This window comes from Callithrix jacchus, chromosome 16 (assembly GCF_049354715.1).
Source record: "Callithrix jacchus isolate 240 chromosome 16, calJac240_pri, whole genome shotgun sequence".
Taxonomy (NCBI): domain Eukaryota; kingdom Metazoa; phylum Chordata; class Mammalia; order Primates; family Cebidae; genus Callithrix; species Callithrix jacchus.
This window is the reverse complement of record NC_133517.1, coordinates 39,865,774-39,888,096: the sequence shown is the minus strand read 5'-3', so window position 1 is coordinate 39,888,096 and position 22,323 is coordinate 39,865,774. Positions and strand designations below refer to the sequence as shown.

Below are 22,323 nucleotides of genomic sequence, written 5' to 3'. Positions count from 1 at the left end.
GATACTTCAAAAACATAACAGAATTTTGATCTGTTTTTAGTATCTTCTATGAGGCAGCAACCAAAGCCAAGGTTATACTGTAGACATTGTTTTTAAGTTGTTTCTTATTTCTGTGCTTATTCCTTGTGCTCACCTCTCTCTTAATGGAGGCTACTTTAAGCCCTTCTACAAAAGTAGGCTTGGATGGGAAGACCAAACTCTTCATCAGACCTTTGCCATAGGGTTAAGTGCCTTTATTTAACTGAGACTTTCAAGTCCTTTCTTGCTACGTGGGATGTGGAAGTACTGGCCTTTTTATAACTGTGTCCCACTTTCTAGAGCCTCTCTATTCCCTTTCATTTATGTCTGAAAACTGATCAACTTGAATCAGTTAATAATATATTTCTACAAACAAGCAGCACTAAGCAAAAAAAACACAATAACTTTTGGCTCTTTCCAGCGGCTTTCTATAAAGTAGCAAGTTTCCTAGGCACTTGGTCTGCCTTAAAAATTATTGCAGGCAACTAATAAATGTTTTACCACTAAAACAAACAAACATACAAAAACCTCTATCTTTTCAGTCAGTGATATTTCCTTGCCACCTCCTGTTTGGCTGCTAAGTCAATGGCACATATTTTAGGTTTTGGTTATGATATCATGCCATTTCTGATATGAATTATTTGTTACATCCAAAGAACAAACTTGTAAATGACATTAGGTAGGGAGCCAGTTTTCTCAAAACTGTTTCTCAAGACTGTATACTGAACTAATATTAAAAAAATTTTTTTTTGCTACAACCCACAACAAAAAACACAATTTATATCATCATTCATTACACACACACAGACATAAACATGTATGCATACACCTGGATAGCAGATGGGCCAACACTATGTCATATCTAAACTGGGACTATTACTGGCAACCCCATATGTGTTGTATGGGTTCCAGAGGAAATTCCCTTTATGATGCTAAATTGATTTTTCACATAACATTTTAAATATTGGTTTGAAAACTGCTGAGTATTTATGACAGCTAGGTTAGTCCCTTGAGACATTAGATTGATATGAATTTTGTATTCTGATTTTAGTGTTATATTTATTAAAGAGTTTTAGTTTTTAAAAAGAAATACCATGTATTATATAATAATGTTTCATTTAAAATGTATCTTTTCAGTTATGATTTATACCCTTATTAAAGTATATTTTCATTTGATCTAACTTTAATAGTACTTAAAAGGATTAAGAATAAACAGTGGAAACAACATTAATCTTTTTAATATCTAAAAGAGGTCTTTATTATTATAGTAACTACTGATAAGAGATGCAAGTTTACAATTGTAGTACTGAGTTTTCTATTTAAAAAGAATGGTAGAATGGGTGCAGTGGCTCACACCTATAATCCTAGCACTTTCGAAGGCTGAGGCAGGCAGATCATGAGGTCAAGAGATTGAAACCATCCTGGCCAATATGGTGAAACCCTATCTCTACTAAAAATATAAAAATTAGCTGGGTTTCATGGCACATGCCTATAATCGCAGGTACTTGGGAGGCTGAGGCAGGAGAACAGCTTGAACCTGGGAGGCAGAGGTGGCAGTGAGGACAGAGCCACTGCACTCCAGTCTGGTGACAGAGCAAAACTCCACCTCAAAAAACAAACAAACAAAATAAAAACAAAACAAAAATGATAAAGGCATTGTGTAATTTCCTGAAGTATGAAGTATTGTGAAAGTGCATCTTAATGTTGGAAGGATAACAAATCCTAAAGTTGATTCGTAAGACAAAATAAAATAGCATTGCAGTTCTTTAAACAAAAAACTAAAAATAAAATACAAATTTGGAAACTTAAAAATTAAGGATTTATTTCTTTGCATTTATGCCATGGTCTCTGAATTTGTAATTTTTTTTTTTGAGGCCCATTCACAGGACGCCATATGAACACAAAACTGTATGGAAGTTTCTGAAAACAGTTCCAGATTTAGCCTCTCAGCTAAATGATGAGCATCTGAAAACACTCAGTAAGACCGCCTTTTCTGAAACCTGGTTGAAAGGAAGCACAGGTAATAGACTAATGTGGGGATAAATTTGGTGAGATAAAATACAGGCCACTGTTGCGAGTTTTTTATCACTATAACGCTTATAATTTCACTTAACAATTTCAATTGACATAGTAAAAATGTACTATTTGGATGTATTTCCATTGTAAGTTTATAAGTAGTGAAATGAGTAACATCTCACATTTTAGATATAACAAGTGTTTCTCCACCTGGAGTATCAATCAGAATTACCCAGAGATCACATTGAGACCCACAGTGTTGTGTTTAGACATCAGAATTTCTGGTTCAGTAGGTATAGGATGAGGCCTCAATTTCATTTCCAATATCTCAGGTGATGCTATCAGTGCAAGGACCACATTTTGGAACCAATATCTGAGATACACCTTTAGTAACAACATAGTGTTGATTTTCATAGGTAAGACAACAGATGGTCGATGTAATTATTAGACTAAATCAGATACTAATCCAGATATAGGAGAAAAAGCCTCTCTAGAGAGATTTTCATTTCTCAATTTTAGTTTTTGCTCCCTTCCCAAAAGATTTAGTGGATGTATTAATAGACTTGTTATATTTTAATTTTGAGGGGTAGGCATATAATTTAATACATTCTTTGTGTCAGGTGTATCCCTTTTTATTCCTCAGAAAAACAAATAAAGGAAGATATTGGTATTATTATTCTCCACAGATGAGGACCCCTGAGGCACAACACAAATATCACACAGAGCATTCTTGGTTAGAATTGAGTTTCAAACGCTCTTCAGCCTAATGCTAAACTGTTTATTATGTCACTGTTGGCACAAACTGGTTTATCAAAATCATGACATTTAAAACTTAACTAGAATTTTAAGGAATATATGTCTATTGAAAAAATTTACATATTTCCAGAGTTTTCCCTCAATGCTCTTCTTTCATAATTAGTTTCATTTAATCTGTGATCAAACAATTGAAAATAAATCAAAGGAATTTTAAAGAGGATAAAATAATTTTGAAAGGGAATAAAGGACAAGCATTCAACATCACTTTGCCATTAGATTGAGGATAGTAATTAACAATTTGTTTTATAAATCACTGAAAATGTATTTATAATGGTAAAAATTACGAGAACAACCTAAATGTCCTTGAATAGAAGGTTGGCTACACATATTGTGATACGTCTATTCTATGGAATTCTAGATAGTGTTTCAAAAGAATGAGCTAGATTTGTATATATTGATATAGAAACATTAAAGACAATAAATAGAACAATTGCAAATTAATAACACATTTATGACAAAGTCTAAATTTACATGCATACACACACACATGCACACACACATGTGTATATACACACACACATCTTTTAAAACTATACAAGTGGATCAAGAAGGACACTGCAAAAATACATATTTTAAAAATTGTTGGAGTGAAATTGAGGGGTTATGAAGGGCTAAAATTAACTCTTTCTTCTACATATATTTGAGTTGGTTTTATTTTTCCACAATGTGTGTATTTATTTGTTAATAATGGTAATTACACATTTATTTTTTCAAATATTTTCTAAAATTAAAATTAGAAACAAATTTAATTCTGATGGCACATTAATAACTCAGGTGATTGACAATTAAAATATGAATTTTCTGTTCTTCACAAATGTAAAGCATTTCAACTTGCATTTCAGTAGGGTGTACTTTCAACACTTAAAAATTAGGAGTCCCTGTGTTTACACCTACCTGTGTCAAAATCCTCAAGTTTTTAAAGCATTTAGTTTCAACAGCTCAGATCTATTTCACTACCAAAGAAGTCAACTCATTAAATATCTGAACCTTTGTAGATTTCTTTGTTCATCCAATTTAATAAAAAGGCCCAACTAGGTATCTGTCTCTCTTCTTTTTCCTTATTCATGTATGTGTTTCCCTCCCTCTGCTGTTATTTAAACTATTCCCTTTAGTAGCCCCTCATCATCAGCTGCTGACTTTCAATCTGCTGCTGGGGCTTCCATTTCTCTGGTGCAATTCCACACAGATGTTTGCACCTTCTGGTCTCTTTTCTGGCCACTAGTTCTTACAGCCTCATTATTTAAGAAAGCTTCCTAAACTTACTATTATTCACTTGGCCTCTTGCTTATTCAGTTTTTATACACAATCAAACAGAAATATGAAAACAATATTATGATTTTAAGTAGTAAATAAAACATATGTGCCTCTATGTGAAAATGCTACAAAAATATGATTATTATTTAATGACTATATTATTACTGCATGAGTACTTATACTAAAATTATTATATGTAACATATTTTATATATAGTCATCTCTCTATATACATGTATATGTAGATATAGCTTACTGAAGTAAAATGGAAGAGTTTTTCATTAGATCACCTTCTTTATGACCGGAACAAGGGACATTTTTGTAATTGATAACCTAAAGTTCACAAAAATTAAAAGAATTGCCAGTTTAGTTACTAACCTGTAACTAGATCCCAGATCAAACTTTTATTATCTAGCTTTATGTTAATATTGAAAACCATTTTTATAAAATGTTTCTCTCTCTCTCACTTTTTTTTTTCCTGGAGATGGAGTCTCACTCCATCTCCAGGCTGGAATGAAGTGACACAATCTTGGTTCGCTGCAACCTCTGCTCCCCAGGTTCAAGCGATTCTTCTGCCTCAGCCACCCAAGAAGCAGGGATTACAGGCACCTGCCACCACACCCGGCTAATATTTATATTTTTAGTAGAGACGGATTTTCACCATCGTGCCCAGGCTTGTCTTGAACTCCTGACCTCTTGATCCCCTCACCCTGGACTCCAAAAATGCTGGAATTACAGGCATGAGCCACCACACCTGACATGCTTTTTTTTTTCTGTCACCTTTACTGTGTTCTTTGTGTAGATCTTTGTCTTACAGTACTATTTCTCTTCTTTTTCTTTCATTTTATTTCATTCTGTAGCCCACTTTTGTGAGGTTTTATCTCCAAAACTCTGTAAGTTCTCATTATCATTAAATTCTACATTTACTTTTAATGCTGAAAATATTTTTATGTTACTAACTTCTAACATTTCTTTAACCTGCATAGATTTTATTTTCTGTTGTGGTTTATATTTTATTTAACAACTAAAAATATGGTAACTAAATCTCATGAAAAATGTAGTGGGCATATTTTCTAGATACAAATTAATCATAATTCAAATAATTTATTCTTAGGAATAAAATCTTCAGCTGAAATTTAGTATAAATCTAGTATTTATCTAAACTGACTGAGGAATAAAAGAAGATCCAAGAGAAATCCAGGAGAAGAAGTCTTCACTGCTGAATTTTACCAAATATTTTGAAAAGAATTAGTATCAGTTATTCAGACACTCTTCCAAAAACTTAAATAGGAGTGTATACTCGCAAACTAATTTTACGAGGCTAGCATAAACCTAATACTAAAGGCAAGCAAGATAAATGAATTCAGTAAAATGGCAAGATACAAAATCAACATACAAAAGCCAGTAGTGTTTCTCTACTAATAAAATATTCAAAAAGAAAAATAACAATTTCATTTACCAAAAAAAAAAATTACTTAGATACAAATCCAAAGTAAAAGACCTGTAAACTGTAAACCAAAAAACATTGATGAAATAAATTAAAAGAAAATACATAGAAAGCTGTGCTTTCTATGCTTATGGATTGAAAGAATTAATACTGTTAAAATTCTCATACTATTAAAAGTAATCTATAAATTCAATGCATCCCTATCAAAATTCTGTGACATTTTTCACAGAAATAGAAAATTATTAAATTCATGTGGAACCACAAAATAACCCAAATGACAAATACAATTTTGAGCAAAAAGAATAAAGCTAGAGGCATCACACTCTTTAATTTCAAAATATATTGAAAAATGATTATAATAAAAACACAAGACAATGGCATAAAAACAGATATGTTGATATGGTAAGGCTTTGTGTCCCCACCGAATTCAGTGGTAGAAATAAAACTCCTTTCAACATCTTATGATTGGAGAACTAAATATCAAGGTGCTAAATAATGAAGGTAGACCCCTAACTTACACCATACATAAATATTTACCAAACATGAATCAAGGATATAAAGGTAATAAATAAAACTATAAAACTTTTAGAAGAAAACTTAAGAATTAATCTTCATAACTTAAGCCATACATTTTTACACATAACACTGGCAGTACAAGTAACAAAGAAAAAAAATTGGATTATTTGGACTTTGCAAAACTAAAATATTTTGAATTTCTAATAATAGAATTAATAAAATAAAAATGCAGCTTTTGAAATGGAATACAATACTTGCAAATTAGATATTTAATTAAGGTCTCCTGTCCATAATATGAAGAACTTGCAAACCTCAATAACAAGAAGACAACCGAATTTACAAACAAGTATATTATCTGAATAGATATGTTTTCAGAGAAGATATAAAAACAGCCAATAAGCACATAAAAATATCCAACATTATTGTCATTAAGGAATTCCAAATAAAAACCATAATGGCATACTATTCCATCTCCACTAGAATTGTTAAAATATAAAAGAAAATATTAAGAGTTCATATGGATGTAGAGAAGTTGGAACTCATACATTTTTCTTGGGATTATAAGATGAAGCCACTTTGTAAAACAGTTTGATAGTTCCTCTAATATTAACCATGAAGTTACATTTGCCCCATGTATTAGTCTGTTCTCACACTGCTAATAAAGATATACCTGAGACTGGGTAATTTATAAAGGAAAGATGTTTAATGGACTCACTGTTTCACATGGTTGAGAAAGCCTACCAATTATGGTGGAGGGTGAAAGGGAAGCAAGATACGTCTTACATGGTGGCAGACAAGATAGAATGAGAGTCAAGTGAAATGGGAAACCCCTTATGAAACTATCAGATCTCATGAGGTTTATTCACTACCTTGAGAACAGTATAGGGGAAACTGCCCCATGATTCAATTATCCTCTCACACTGGGTCCCTCACACAACATGTGGGAATTATGGGAACTAAAATTCAAGATGAGATTTGGGTGGGGACACAGCCAAACCTTATCATTTGGCTCCCGGCCCCTCCTAAATCTCATGTCCTCACATTTCGAAACCAATCATGTCTTCCCAACAGTCCTCCAAAGTCTTAACTAATTTTAACATTAACTCAAGAGTCCACAGTCCAAAGTCTTAGCTGAGGCAAGGCAAGTCCCATTCACTTGTGAGCCTGTAAAATCAAAAGCAAATTACTCACTTCCTAGATATAATCAGGGTATAGGCATTGGGTAAATACAGCTGTTCCAAATGGGAGAATTTGACCAAAACTAAGGGGCTAAAGGCCCCATGCAAGTCCAAAATGCAGCCAGGCAGTCAAATCTTAAAGCTCCAAGGTGATCTTCTTTAACTTCATGTCTCAAATCCAGGGGACATTGATAAAAGAGGTGGGTGCCTGTGTCCTTAGCAGCTCCATCCCTGTGGCTTCGCAGGATACAGCCCCCCTCCCAGCTACATTCATGGGCTAGTGTTGAGTGTCTGCAGTTGTTCTTTTCCATCATATCATCAGGCTGCAAATTTTATAAATTGTTATTCTCTGTTTTCCTTTTAAAATTGAATGCTTTTAGCACCCAAGTCATGTCTTGAATGCTTTGCTGCTTAGAAATTTCTTCAACCAGATACCCTAAATCATCTTCAAGTTCAAAGTTCCACAATCCTTAAGGGCAAGGGTAAAATGCTGCCAGTCTCTTTGCAAAAACAAGAGTTACCTTTTCTCTGGTTTCCAACAAATTCTTTATCTCCATATGAAACCACCTTAGCCTGGATTTCATTGTCCATATCACTATCAGCATTTTGGTCAAAGCCATTCAACTAGTCTCTAGGAAGTTCCAAACTTTTCCACATTTTTCTCTCTTTTTCTGAGGCCTCCAAACTGTTCCAACCTCTGCCTCTTACCCAATTTCAAAGTCACTTCCAGGTTTTTGGGTAGCTTTAAAGCAGCATTCCACTCTACCAGTAACAATTTACTGTACTAGTCTATTCTCATGGTACTAATAAAGATATGTCTGAGACTGGGTAATTTATAACAGAGGTTTAATAAACTTACAGTTTATTGTAACTAGAGAGGCCTTACAATTATGGCAGACAGCAAAGGGGAAACAAGACACATCATACATGGCAGCAGGCAAGAGAGAATGAGAGCCAAGTGAAAGGGGAGTCCCCTTCTAAAACAATCAGTTCTTGTGAGACTTATCCCTATCACGAGTACAGTATGAGGGAAACTCTCCCCATGATTCAGTTATCTCTTACTGGGCCCTCCCACAACATGTGGGAATTATGGGAGCTACAATTGGAGAAAAGATTTGGGTGAGGACACAGTCAGACCATATCTTCCAGAAATCCACTCTTAAATATACACCTAAGAAATAAAAATACACATTTATGCAAAATTTTTATGCAATATAACCTTATAGCAGTATTATTCACAGTAGCCATAATGTGGAAAAAGACCAAATTTCCATCAATGAGTAAAGAAACTTTTTTAAAAAGTGCGTATCATTATAATAGAAAATATTTTGGTGATAAAAGGGATGAAGTACTGATGCCACAATTTGTTTTAATCTTGAAACCGTTATGATAAATAAGAGAAGCCAGTCACAGAAGGCGACATGTTTATGATTGGTTTTATATGGAATCTCCAAAATAGGCCAATTCATATGGACATCAAGTAACACAGTGGTTGCCAGCTTTGGGACACTGGTAAGGAGCATGATTGCTGATGCATAAGAGTTTCTCTTGAGAATAAAAATATTTTATCATTAGATTGTGATAAGAATTAACATATCTTTATATATACTAAAAATTAAAATTATATGTTTTAAAAGGTTGAATTTTATTGAATATGCCTTTTAAATTTCTTAATCCTTTTTAAAAATTGAGGTAAAATTTATGTAATGTTAATCTTTTAAAGTGTACGATCCAGTGATATTTAACACATTCAACATTTTCACAGCATTCAGTTCCCCCAAATTTCTATGATCCTAAAATGGAACCATATGCCCATTAAGCAGTCACTCTCCATTCCCCTAGACCCGGATAGCCACTAGCCTGTTTTCTGTTTCTATGGTTTTATTTATTCTGAACATTTTGCATAAATGGAATCCTACAACATGTGACCTTTTGTGTTGACTTCCTTCACTTAGCATAGCGTTTTCATGATATGTTGCATCATGTACTTTATTGTGTGTACCTCATGAGCTGTTAATTGTTCCTTTAATAGCTAACTAGTATTCTCTTATGTAAGCTATTTTTAAAATTGCTTTTAAAAATCAACTGGAGACCAATGGACACCACTAATGCATGCCAGCTCCTGTGATTGAAGTCAACTTCTTTTAATAAATCTGTTTAGTATGAAAAGAGAAACATGAAAGATGTTTTAAAAATCCACTAGAAATGGGTTAGCTGAGACGAACTTTGTGAAATGATTTTTTAAAAGGTGATTTAAAAATTAGCATATCAAAGACATCAATATGCCACCATACATTGACTATATCACACATGTACACTAAACAACTTCAGAAATATGATTTACCTGTGTTTTCTCACTCCCCTCAGAAAGCACCTTTGCATAACACACTGTGTGGAATGCTGTCATATGAGAAAGAAATTTATTTCTTACAGATTTTCTATAATCTCTTACATTAGAGTAACAATATTTCATGATGTATACATTCCTTTTACTACAATTAGTCTTCTGATAGTCTTCTCAGCTGTGCAGGACAGAGCTCACTGTCCCTTTCTTATGTTTGAGGACTCTAAGTTTCAAAATCTTACTAGCTCTACACCCATAAAGGGCAGAACCAAGCTTTTTGAGTCTGAGTCTTCTGAAACCAACCTTTAGTTTTCTTTTACCCTTTTCTATGAATTACATTTTTCCATGAATAGAATTAAACTACAGTATCAAGGAACCATGTTTGTTAATGTGCATTATCAAAAAGACTTCATGAGAATAATATGTGACATTAATTGATACAGGTTTTGATGTGTAATCTAAAATATCTTTGCTCAAATGCTGGCTTATAGAAATCAGTGCTATTGCTTTTATGATCTTTTCTAGTGTGGGAACAGTCTTGCATAGTGATGCTATTTCTCTCCCTGTTATCTGTTATCAGGAGAATGGTTCTTGATGTAATATGTCCTTTTTATAGCACTGGCCTGGATTTAATGTTCAATGTAAATTTTAATCTTTTAAATGTCTGCAAAATGTACCCTTTGTATAAAAGTGACACCAGTAAGAGAGTTAAGATAATTTTTTAATGGCAAAGGAAAATATTAAATGTGTTTATTTTAAAACTTAAAGCATTGAAAAAAATGTGATTATATGGCACATTATAAATAGACCAATATGACACATTATGAATAGACTAAAAGCCAGAAAGAACATATAAAATAAACTTTTAACAAGATGTATTGGCTAAAATCTTGTATCTTATAAGAAAATGGATCAAATCATCACTCAGTTCTGTACTCATAAGGAGATAGTTTTATCCCCATGAAATTGGAGATTTAGTAAAACTGATGCATTTAGGATTAAAATGTGTATGGCAATAATAGAATCATAGCAAATATTTCAGAAAAATATTTTGAGTCATTATGTAGTTCAATCAAAATTTAAGCTAGACAACAAGCCTGGAAGAATAAGATTGCATGAAAATTGTTGGCATATTTTAAAGTAAATGTTTTTTTTATTAAGGAATAGCCACAGGGACTATTAAATGTTAATGTCTGAAGTAAGTTAAAGTATCTTTTGCACTGGAGAGAGAAAAGTTTGACTGCAATAGTCAACTCTTCATGATATTTATTATCAGAAAGAATGAGTGAAGAAACCAACCATTCTAAAGCTCATATTATTATTTAGGTAGATTATTCTCAAGATTAACTGGCTTATACTGGAAATCTTGAAAAACTAATTTATCTGGTTATATGGGGATATATTATAAAATAGTAAAAAGTGGAAAAACCACCTGGACTTTATATTTCTTAAGAACTGGTATCTAAAAAAAATTTAAAAGATGTTTCTGAGATTTTTGTTTTAGTATAAGTGCTTTTCATAGCAAAGTGTAAAAGCTTAATGGTGTGTAACTTGGGGTCAGAAAAAAACACCTTTTGGTAAGGGAGACCTGTGGGGATCGCTCCCGTGTGAGGCCCCTAGGAAATGGGCCTCGCCATACGGTGAGCTTGAGCCTGGACACAGATCCCCGGATGGGGGAGTCGAGCTGAGGGAAAGCAGGAACCGAGAGAGGAACTATATATTATTCAAAATAATTAACAGACATTACTTTATGGATATGAGGACTTGGAGGCATTGTGTCTACTTTCGGCTCCTTATGGTTTATTGTCTCATTGTGTTCATTTTGGACCCTTGTTACCTTCATTGTAAAATATTAACTTAAGTATTTACACTTGGTAACTTACTTACCGTAACTTACTGGGTGTAACTGTAACTTACTTACCATAACTTACTGGGCGTAACTGTAACTTACTTACCTTGACCTATTGGGCGTAACCTACTTACTGGAAGTAACCTACTTAGTGGGCTTAACTTACTTACTGGGCGTAATTTAGTGGGCGTAACTTGCTTACTGTAACTTAAGTACGTTGATCTGGCGTAAACAACTTTAACTACAGAAAAGTATATAATGAAACATATTGCAAAAATAAAATTGCTGTATGGGCATAGCGCATGTAGCCCTCCAGACCTCGCTCTTTTCTATCTCCTTTTTTTCTGGTGCACGCTCTCTTCCAGGTTTGGGACCCTCTCTCTGGATGAGATTCCCAGGCTCACGTTCAGTTTATAACATTTTGGTGTTGTAGGTGCTTAATTTATTTTTAGAGGTAAAAAAAATTCTTAGCTGTTTCACTTGAATATCTATGGTATGGTTATGAAGAACCATAACACTATTTTCAGGCATCTGGTGGCTTCTCCAGCATCCCAAAGGTATTTGTTCCTCCCCATTCCTGGCAGGCCTGACTCTAACATACACATGCTCTTGATCTGAAACATAGCTTAATCTGCAGTGGTTAGATATAATAATTACTCAAAACATAATTGATAAATGAATCTATGCATTAACTAATATTGGAGTTAATTTCCAGCAGGGTAACCTTTAATACATAGTACTGATCTAAAATTCATTCAGTAGCAAAATATTTATTGCTAGATGATAATCTGAAATAGCTGTAGCTCATTCATTCTTCTAGATAAACTAATGATTATCATACAGTTATAATGCTCAATTCTGCAGCCACATGTCAAAGTGTCATCCTTTTGATCTTCCCATATAAAAGTGATTTTTAAATCCTTAGAAATAGTTTATTATATCTGGTAAAGGGTATTCTATTAATGAATTAAATCTTAGTTATGTTTATACTACAGTGTAAAATTTTGGAAAAAAATTCAATGTTATTGAGACTTTTTACATTTACTAAATCCAGTAACTGATCATATTTCCTCTAACATGTTGGCTGTCAGAAAGCCTTTAAAAACTATTTGATTTAAAATATATATGATATGTTTTGATACAAATTTTAAAACATTGAAATATTTTAAAAGTAAGGAAAATGGAGCTAAAATTGTCTCTGTATCCAGTATTACCTCCTTGCAAATATATAGAATTTCATAGAATATGTTTTGTAATTTAATTTTATTCTTGCCTTTATCAGTTTTTCCTATAATATTTATGTTCATTAATAACTTTGTAAACAATATTTTCTATATTTTTATACTCTGAGAAAATAATTCCTTTTAGATAAGTAGAATTTAAATGAATAAATGAAATCCTTTATTGAAAAACTAAGGCTTTGATTTTTAAGTGTATTATTATGAACAATAGCAAACTGTTTTTCTTCTCTGGAAATTTTTAATGTAAACATAAAATATTTGAAGAAATTATAAAAAATAAATTAATCTGTATATATTTTAAAATCTGACTTCAAATTGATACACAAGGCTGAGACACACATGTGTCATGTGACAACTGACTTAAATGTCTAAATATAAATCAAAAAGCATTTTCATTACTTCAACTATAAAAACATAAATTCAGTAAGTACTTTAAATCTTGGAAAAATAACTTGAAAAATACAGTAAGTATTATAAAAGGTGAGGATTAATGTGATTGAACTCAAAGAAAATGTGGGACATAAATAAAGACAGATTCTCATCAGCACATTGGTTCTTTAATGTGCATATGATTACACAGAGATGTGTAAAGTCATACTGACATCAGTGTGGTCTTGAAATGTTTAAATACCCTTCAAGACAACTTACACCTTCAACTTAACCACAAATCAATGAATACATTCTATGATAGGATGTCTAAAGACTATATGTGTGTGTGTGTGTGTGTGTGTGTGTGTGTGTATATATATATGGCCAGAATACTTCTATAGTAACTCCAAGTACACAGTGATGATCAGCAAGTGGTAAAATGCTAAATACAGACTTGGAGCTTTGCTGAACAGTTGGATGGACAAGTCATGAACAAGTAAAATTTGTAAGTGTACTAAATAAGAAACACAACTTCTAAACTGTTGAATATTTATTATTCACGCTTACTGTTTGGAATTAGGCATAGCAACATTAGTTTTGAACCAAACAATGTTAAAAGAGTCCTGTGCTTATACAATCACTTACAGAGATAACAAGAGTTAACTATATTTTGGGTACCCTTGGCTTACTTCTTTAATATTTTGACTAGTATCTTAATATATCACTAGTTCATATATTTTGCAAGTCTAAAATATTTATGTTATACTAAAAGCAATAGGCAATAAAAAGGTTTAATTATCATAAATCCTTATAAACTTTGGGAATAAACTTTTAAAGTTAAGCAAAATAACATTTTTGAAATAATGTTTTAGTGATTTTCTAAAGGTTTAATAATTAATTGGTTGTTAAAAACAATCACTTACATATTAAAAAATTATAAATTCTTCCTTTATGCAATCTCCAGTAATATTTAACTATTTTTAAACTAACTTAATACTGTAAATATGAATTCTCAATTTTTGATTTTTTTGTTTATTTCCTCTGCAATAGGCTTCATTGACAGCATCAGTTTTAAAAGTTTGCAATGATCACAGTTTGCCTTACCAATAGTCCTCTGAGCAGTCACCTCATGCCAGGATGATTTAGTGATATCCTTTTAGGGAGATCAAGCCACAGAAGAAGGCCAGAATCTGGCAAAGTCCTTTATGAACAAGTTGATTGATTATTGTCTTTGCAACTTCACTCTTTCTGTTCTTTATAAGAGCTATCCTGGGACCTTCCCAAACTTTCCAATTTTTAAAATATTTTTCCCGTGGGAGCTTTTCTTTATTGCTGTGATTTGACTTTAATGTATATGCTTCTGATTTTCAAATTCATAGGCTTTTAGCCCTTACCTCAGCTCAACATTCACATAATCCGACTGCTAATATTTCTGTAAACATCACTTTTAGATAACTGCATATTTTTGTCATACAGATATAATTGATCAGTCTTTTTAAAAAGGTTGTGGATACTTTCCTATCATAAATAATGTGGTCCTTAATATATACTTATACTAATTTTTACTTGTATTTTGGATTTATTTATGACAGATTTCTAAAATTAAGTAATAAAATGTGGGAATATTTTAATATCTCTTGATACTTGCCTACAAATGATCAGAATTGTATCATCTCATGTTACATGAGAATGCCACCATTGCTGCATTATAAATTTTAAGGCTTTGATAATTTAAATGTTGAAAATTACCTTATCCCTATATTAGGGAGTCATTCTTGGCTCTGGCTGTCCTGGCCAAGCATACTGCCTCTTTTTCTTCTCTGTCCTTATATTTGGGTTTCCTGTCACTTTGCTGTTTAACTCCAGTGTTCTCTCTTGGATAATGTATTTGCGGTATGTTTTTCTCATATGCTATTTTGATTCTTATAAGTGGGTGACATGCTTCTAGTCAGCCATTGAACCAGTCATACTTCATTCTAAAAATTGGTATTTCTTTTATTCTAATTGAACATTCTGTAATTGGTTATTTAAAACATAATTCCACTTCTCAGTGCTCTCCTAAGTATGTCCCAACCTGCTCTTAAGTGAATTCTTTAAAATACTTTTTCCTAAACTGTGCTTCTGACAGACTGGGTAATTCACTATTCTTTATCAACCTTCCTAGCATGATTAAAGGCCATGAAGTACTTCATGTTACCTGCTTTTGTGTTTTGTACATTTGATTTTCTATTATACAAATGTTTTTCCTTCCATATCTGTCAATCATAATTGTTTCTACATTTTAATATCCATCATAAATGCTTCTTTTTCATAAAGTCATTCCACATCTTTCTCACCAGACACAATTTATTTTTTCTTTAGACCTTCATATCATTTTATGTACTCATTTAGGGACACTTGCCTTGCCATTCCTCTTATAATTATATCGTTTGTAATTTCCACAGTACCAGAAGAGTGTTTATTTGGGAAGAAAAAGCATCAATATTTGAAGGCTGTTTCAGTAGAAATACTGTGCTCAAAATAAAATGAAATGCATTTCTTTATATCCCTTCCAGTTAGATTTCTAATAATATTTACATAGTTGCTTTTTAATCTCAAAATAAATATCCAGTTCTATGTGCATATTGTCTTCTACAGGTTATTGCATTATCCTAAGCAACGTTATTAGACTTATGTCTTAAAGTAACTACTCCTTGTACCTTACAAGAGGAAAAATTGGACCCATGAGAAATAAACCCATTTCCAAAGATTCTTTAATATAATAAAAGCTATGAAAAGGCCATTTATTCTTTGTTATCTTGTCTCTGCAATCATTTGGACCTTATAAGGAGATTCTGTGAATTAATTTGTCTGGCTTAAAATTTATATAACTTTCTGATATTTTTCTCAGGTTTCCATCTAATAGCCTGAGAAGAAAATTGGCCATCAAAGAGTTTTATCTTATTCCTCAATAGACAGAATTTTAAGGGAAGAAAAGAGTTGATCTTCAAATATTTTATAAAATACTTTGGAGAGAAATACAATGGGGATCATTAATTAAGCTTTCATTTATTCAACGGGTGTTTTTGCTAAATGCCTAAGATTATCTAGGCTGTGTGATATGAGCTGAAGTTACAGAGGGCAGTCAGAGTTTCTTTTCTCAAGAGGTTACAGTCTCCTTGCAGAGACTGAAAACAAAGACTGCCATGGCAAAAACTATGTGAAGCAAGATCCCAGAGGAGGCCTGTTAATTAGGCTGGCTAGGGCCAGGGTCAAGGTCAGAAAAGGCTTCCTTGGTAGATAGATAACATTTAAACTCAATTTTATAGGGCAAGGAGGGATTCACTGCTGACAATATGACCTTATGCATCCAATTATAGTTCTTTGAAACATTTAAGTCCTTCTAGAATGGCTGAATTTAGCTGAAGGTCTTTGTACCAGAGAGAGGGAAATCTTTAGCAAGATTCACAAACATGTTTGCTTTCATCAAACTTTGTGTTTGGCCTTTAGCCTTTGAAAAAGTCACTATCAAAATGATTAAACTTTCTCTAACTAGTATTTTTAATTCTTTTTAAACGCCTTATGTTCATTAATACATTTTTTTTCCTTTTTTTTAAATCACATTTTAGGTTTTGGGGTACATGTGAAGAACATGCAAGATTGTTGCATAGGTACACACATGGCAGTGTGATTTGCTGTCTTCCTCCCCATCCCCTATATCTGGCATTTCTCCCCATGCATCTCTTCCCCACTCCCTACCCCCACTGTCCCCCCCATTTCCCCCCGACAGACACCAGTGTGTGATGCTCCCCTCCCTGTGTCCATGTGTTCTCATTGTTCAACACCCACCTATGAGTGAGAACATGCGGTGTTTGATTTTCTGTTCTTATGTCAGTTTGCTGAGAATGATGGATTTCAATTTTTATGGCTGCATAGTATTCCATGGTGTATATGTGCCACATTTTCCTTGTCCAGTCTATCATTGATGGGCATTTGGGTTAGGTCCAGGTCTTTGCTATTGTAAACAGTGCTGCCATGGACATTCGTGTGCATGTGACCTTATAGTAGAATGATTTATAATCCTTTGGATATATACCCAGTAATGGGATTGCTGGGTCAAATGGAATTTCTATTTCTACGTCCTTGAGGAATCACCACACTGTCTTCCACAATGGTTGAACTAATTTACACTCCCACCAACAGTGTACAAGTGTTCCTATTTCTCCATATCCTCTCCAGCATCTGTTGTCTCCAGATTTTTTAATGAACGTCATTCTAACTGGCATGAGATGGTATCTCAATGTAGATTTGATTTGCATTTCTCTAATGACCAGTGATGATGAGCATTTTTTCATATGTTTGTTGGCCTCATATATGTCTTCTTTTGTAAAGTGTCTGTTCATATCCTTCCCCCATTTATGAATGGGCTTGTTTGTTTTTTTCTTATAAATCTGTTTTAGTTCTCTGTAAATTCTGGATATCAGCCCTTTTTATCAGATGGGTAAACTGCAAAAATTATCTCTCATTCCATTGGTTGCCACTTCACTCTAATGACTGTTTATTTTGCTGTGCAGAAGCTGTGGAGTTTTATTAGGTCCCATTTGTCTATTTTCACTTTTGTTGCCAATGTTTTTGGTGTTTTGGTCATGAAGTCCTTGCCTATGCCTATGTCCTGATAGGTTTTGCCTAGATTTTCTTCTAGGGTTTTTATGCTGTTAGGTCTTATATTTAAGTCTAATCCATCTGGAGTTAATTTTAGTGTAAGGTGTCAGGAAGGGGTCCAGTTTCTGCTTTCTGCACATGGCTAGCCAGTTTTCCCAGCACCATTTATTAAACAGGGAATTCTTTCCCCATTGCTTGTTTTTGTCAGGTTTGTCAAAGATCGGTTGGTTGTAGATGTGTGGTATTGCCTCCAAGGCCTCTGTTCTGTTCAATTGGTCTATATCTCTGTTTTGGTACCAGTACCATGCTGTTTTGATTACTGTAGCCTTGTAGTATAGTTTGAAGTCTGGTAGTGTGATGCCTCCAGCTTTGTTCTTTTTGCTTAGAGTTGACTCTGCTATGTGGGCTCTATTTTGGTTCCATATGAAGTTTAAAGTGTTTTTTTACAGTTCTGTGAAGAAGGTCATTGGTAGTTTGATGGGGATAGCATTGAATCTGTAAATTACTTTTGGCAGTAGGGCCATTTTTATGATACTGATTCTTCCTAACCATGAGCATGGAATTTTTCTTCATCTGTTAGTGTCCTCTCTTATTTCATTGAGCAGTGATTTGTAGTTCTCCTTGAAGAGGTCCTTTACATTCCTTGTTAGTTGTATTCCTAGGTGTTTTATTTTGTTTTTAGCAATTGTGAATGGCAGTTCTTTCTTGATTTGGCTCTTTTTAAGTCTGCTTTTGGTGTATAGGAACGCTTGTGATTTCTTCACATTGATTTTGTAGCCTGAGACTTTGCTGAAGTTGCTTATCAGTTTAAGGAGATTTTGGGCTGAGACCATGGGGTCTTCTAACTATACAATCATGTCATCTGCAAATAGAGACAGTTTGACTTCCTCCTTTTCTACTTGAATACCCTTTATATCTTTTTCTTCCCTGATTGTTCTGGCTAGAACTTCCAATACTATATTTAATAGGAGTGGTGAGAGAGGGCATCCTTGTTTAGTGCCAGATTTCAAAGGGAATGCTTGTCATTAAGATCTGAAAACATTAACCCATATTTTATGGAGACTAGTGAAAGGTATACTTACAGTTCTCATCAAGCACTATTATTTTCCTCAGTAATTAACAGTGTCTTTTTATAAATAAGTCTGTTTAAAAGATTTATTTTTTAAATCTCAGGAAACTTAAAAACATGGCAGAAGGCAAAATGGGAGCCAGCACTTTATATGGCTGGGAGCTGAGGGAAGAGAGTGGGGGAGGTGCCACATGAAGTCATTCTCTTATGAACAACTAACTGATACTACCAAATCTCTTTCTAGACTTGTTTTTGTATTATAATGTTTGTGTCATATACATGTATTCATAGGCACACATATATATTATTAAATTTTTAAATGAATATATATTTACTTTGTAATATGTTTTTTAACTGATAATGAAACATGCTAAGTAACACACATAGTGTTACTTTATTATAATTGAAGCAATATCCCTAAGCAGTATATGTCACAAATGAGACAGCAAGGGGAGGGGAATAGAAAGATACTGCTCTGTCTAATTACAAAGACTGGTATAGTCATGTGGAACTGCCACTGGCTGTCTTCAAATACTGGCTCTACCACTAGTGGTTCATCAAGCTTGGGAAGGATATTTAATTTTTCACTGCTTTCAGTTTCCTCAGTTGTAAAGTTGAAGCAATCACAGTTCCTGACTCATAGGGTTATATTATGTTTAGAATAGTGTCTGGCATACAGTAAAATTTTCAAAACAAAAAGTCAAACAATATTTGCTGTCATCTTGTGAACACTATTTTTTTCCTCTAATTTTTTCTCCATTACATTTGCATAATCTTTCATTTAATTGATATAGCATCAGAATATTTCACCCCAAAACACTTCAGAGTATATCTAGTATTCAATATTTGTTTCTGGTACTTTATTTCTTAAGGCCAAATTTATGTACATTGATGTGCATATGTATAACTTAAATGTATCCCTTGACGAGTTTTGACAAATACTATAACCCAGATCCTTAGCAAGATATAGAAGTTTAACATCACCCCAAAAGTTCTCTTTATACTTCTTCCCAGTTTCTGGTCTATCCCATAGAGGCAATGGCTCTTTTTTTTTTTTTTTTTTTTTTTTTTTTTGAAATGGAGTTTCGCTCTTATTACCCAGGCTGGAGTGCAATGGCGTGATCTCGGCTCACCGCAACCTCCACCTCCTGGGTTCAGGCAATTCTCCTGCCTCAGCCTCCTGAGTAACTGGGATTACAGGCATGCGCCACCATGCCCAGCTAATTTTTTGTATTTTTAGTAGACATGGGGTTTCACCATGTTGACCAGGATGGTCTCAATCTTTTGACCTCGTGATCCACCCGCCTCAGCCTCCCAAAGTGCTGGGATTACAGGCATGAGCCACCGCATCCAGCACTTTTATTTCTTTTTTAAAGTTAATAAATATTTATAGAGCTCTCCACTTCAAATACATAAAATATACATTCTTGTCAATACCACATCACACCTACTCATAGGTTTAAATGAAACATTGATTGGCCATTATTAATACCCTTTTTTTTTCAGAATAAAGCAATATTTCCATTCACCCTCCCTCTCTCTCTTCCTCTTTTTTTCTCTCCTTTACTCATTTTTTTTTCTTTCCTTCTCTCAAAAAAAGAAATCAGCTTGTAAACCTCTAGATCCAGGTCGGCCATGTCTCTCTCATTGCTTGAATTCCTTCCTTCCCTTCCCTCCCTCCCTCCTTCCTCCCTTCCTTCCTTCATCCCTTTCTTCCTCCCTCCCTTCCTCCTTCCCTCCCTTCCTGCCTTCCTCCCTTCCTCCTTCCCTCCCTAAAAAAAAAGTCTTGCTATGAATTTATTTCACATGAATCATTTAAAACTTTATAAAAAAAATTAGACAGCACATACCCTTTTGTGAAAGCTTTCTTCCAATAAACATAATGCTTCTGAGATTTTTCTATGTTGTATGAATCAATGGTTAATTCCTAGAGTTGGCAACTTCTTTCAGAAAATAATCACCTAACCTTGCTGGGTTAAAAAAGTAGAATAGCCTTGCTGAGTTGAAAAATGGAAAGTAGTACCTCCGTTGCTTCTAAATATAACTTAAAAAAAAAAATTCTCCCTAACATAGCACCAGCTTTATATGTATTCATTCACACGATCTTCTTAAAAGCCCTGTGAAACAGGAATCATTATTATTATCCCCATTTTACAGATGAGAAATCTGAGACACAAAGTGGCTGAGAATTTATGGCTGAGTAGTATTCCATTGCATGGACATAGCGGAGCTTGTTTACACATTTTCTTCCAGATGGACACCTGAGTTTTTTATAGCATTCGGCTATTAGGATAAAACTTCTAGTAACATCCTTGTACAAGTGTTTTTTAGACATCTTCTTTCATTCCTCACAAGCAAATACCTAAGAACTGAATTACTGGGACATATGTTAGGCGTATGTTTCATTTAATTAAAAAAGTGCCAGATATTTTTACAGAGTAATTGTGCAATTTATATTCCTATCAGCAATGTGTGAGAGTTCTAGATGTTTCACATCCATGCCAATATTTGCTTTTTCAGTTTTTAAGCTTTTGGTTATTACAGTCTCCCTCTCTTGTTTCCAAATAAATGCACTCACCCAACTATTCTGATTTGCATAAGTATGGGTGATTCTTATTTTTTCTTGTGCCTTTTCAGTAAGTTTAACTTTGTTAAAGCATTTTTAGCAATAAATAAATAAAAACTAAATTTAGCTAAAAAAAGTTATGTGAATACTTGTCAATGTGCAAATGATTACAGTACTTGTAGCTTGTGATACAATTTCAGAGAGACTTCTTTACATTAAAATGCAAAATATACTGTGTTGCAAACCAACTGGAGTAAAGATAATGATTTTAGAGAAATATGTTGGATGATGAAAGAAATCATCTGAATGATGATGAAGAAACTAAAAAAGATTCATGTGAGATATTTGAATATTTATGTATTTTATATTAAACAATTTTTCCAAAGTAATATATAATTTGAAGTTTTAAACATTGTTGTTAACTAATTTAATTATTATTATTAGATACATTCTTTTTCATCTACATCTTTAAAATGTCACTTATTTAAATTGGCCAAAACTTTTAAGATAATCTTTGCATTGGCAAAATTTTTTTATGTATATTAGTTTTAGAATTTAAACTTTTTAATAGTAACTACAACAACACAAAATTTCAGTGAATAATTGGCAAAATAAAAGCATTTAAAATACATTTAGGTAACGTAGCAAGACAATCTTTGATCTGGATGTTGATCCTAGGAGTATATGATTTTTCCCATAATTATACAATGAATGCAACACTGGAACCAAATCTCAGTCCTCCTCCTGCCTCTTAGAGTAACACTTGATCCATTTATGGTACAGGCATTGCTTAGAGATATTTCACGTTTAGTTCCAGAGCACTGAACAAAATGAATATCGTGGTAACTTGAGTCACACAAATTTTTTGGTTTCCTAATGTATATAAATGTTATGTAGTCTATTAAGCACATGATTGTATTATGTTTAAAAATATAGATACCTTAATTTAAAATACTTAATTGTCAAAAAATACTAATGATTATATGAACCTTCAGTGAAT

General features: G+C 33.3%; 1 protein-coding gene across 7 annotated transcripts in view; it reads left to right on the top strand.

Moving 5' to 3' along the window:
* The window catches only part of CNBD1 (cyclic nucleotide binding domain containing 1), a 644,932-nt gene that overhangs the window by 337,476 nt on the left and 285,133 nt on the right, over positions 1-22,323 (top strand). For all 7 annotated transcript variants that reach the window (XR_013528268.1, XM_078353604.1, XM_078353605.1 and 4 more), the window contains one exon: positions 1,893-2,038. Coding sequence is in view for 6 of the 7 variants with exons in the window: in XM_078353604.1 (XP_078209730.1) it covers positions 1,893-2,038 (146 nt within the window). In the remaining variant the exon portion in view is untranslated. The remainder of the gene's footprint in view (positions 1-1,892; positions 2,039-22,323) is intronic.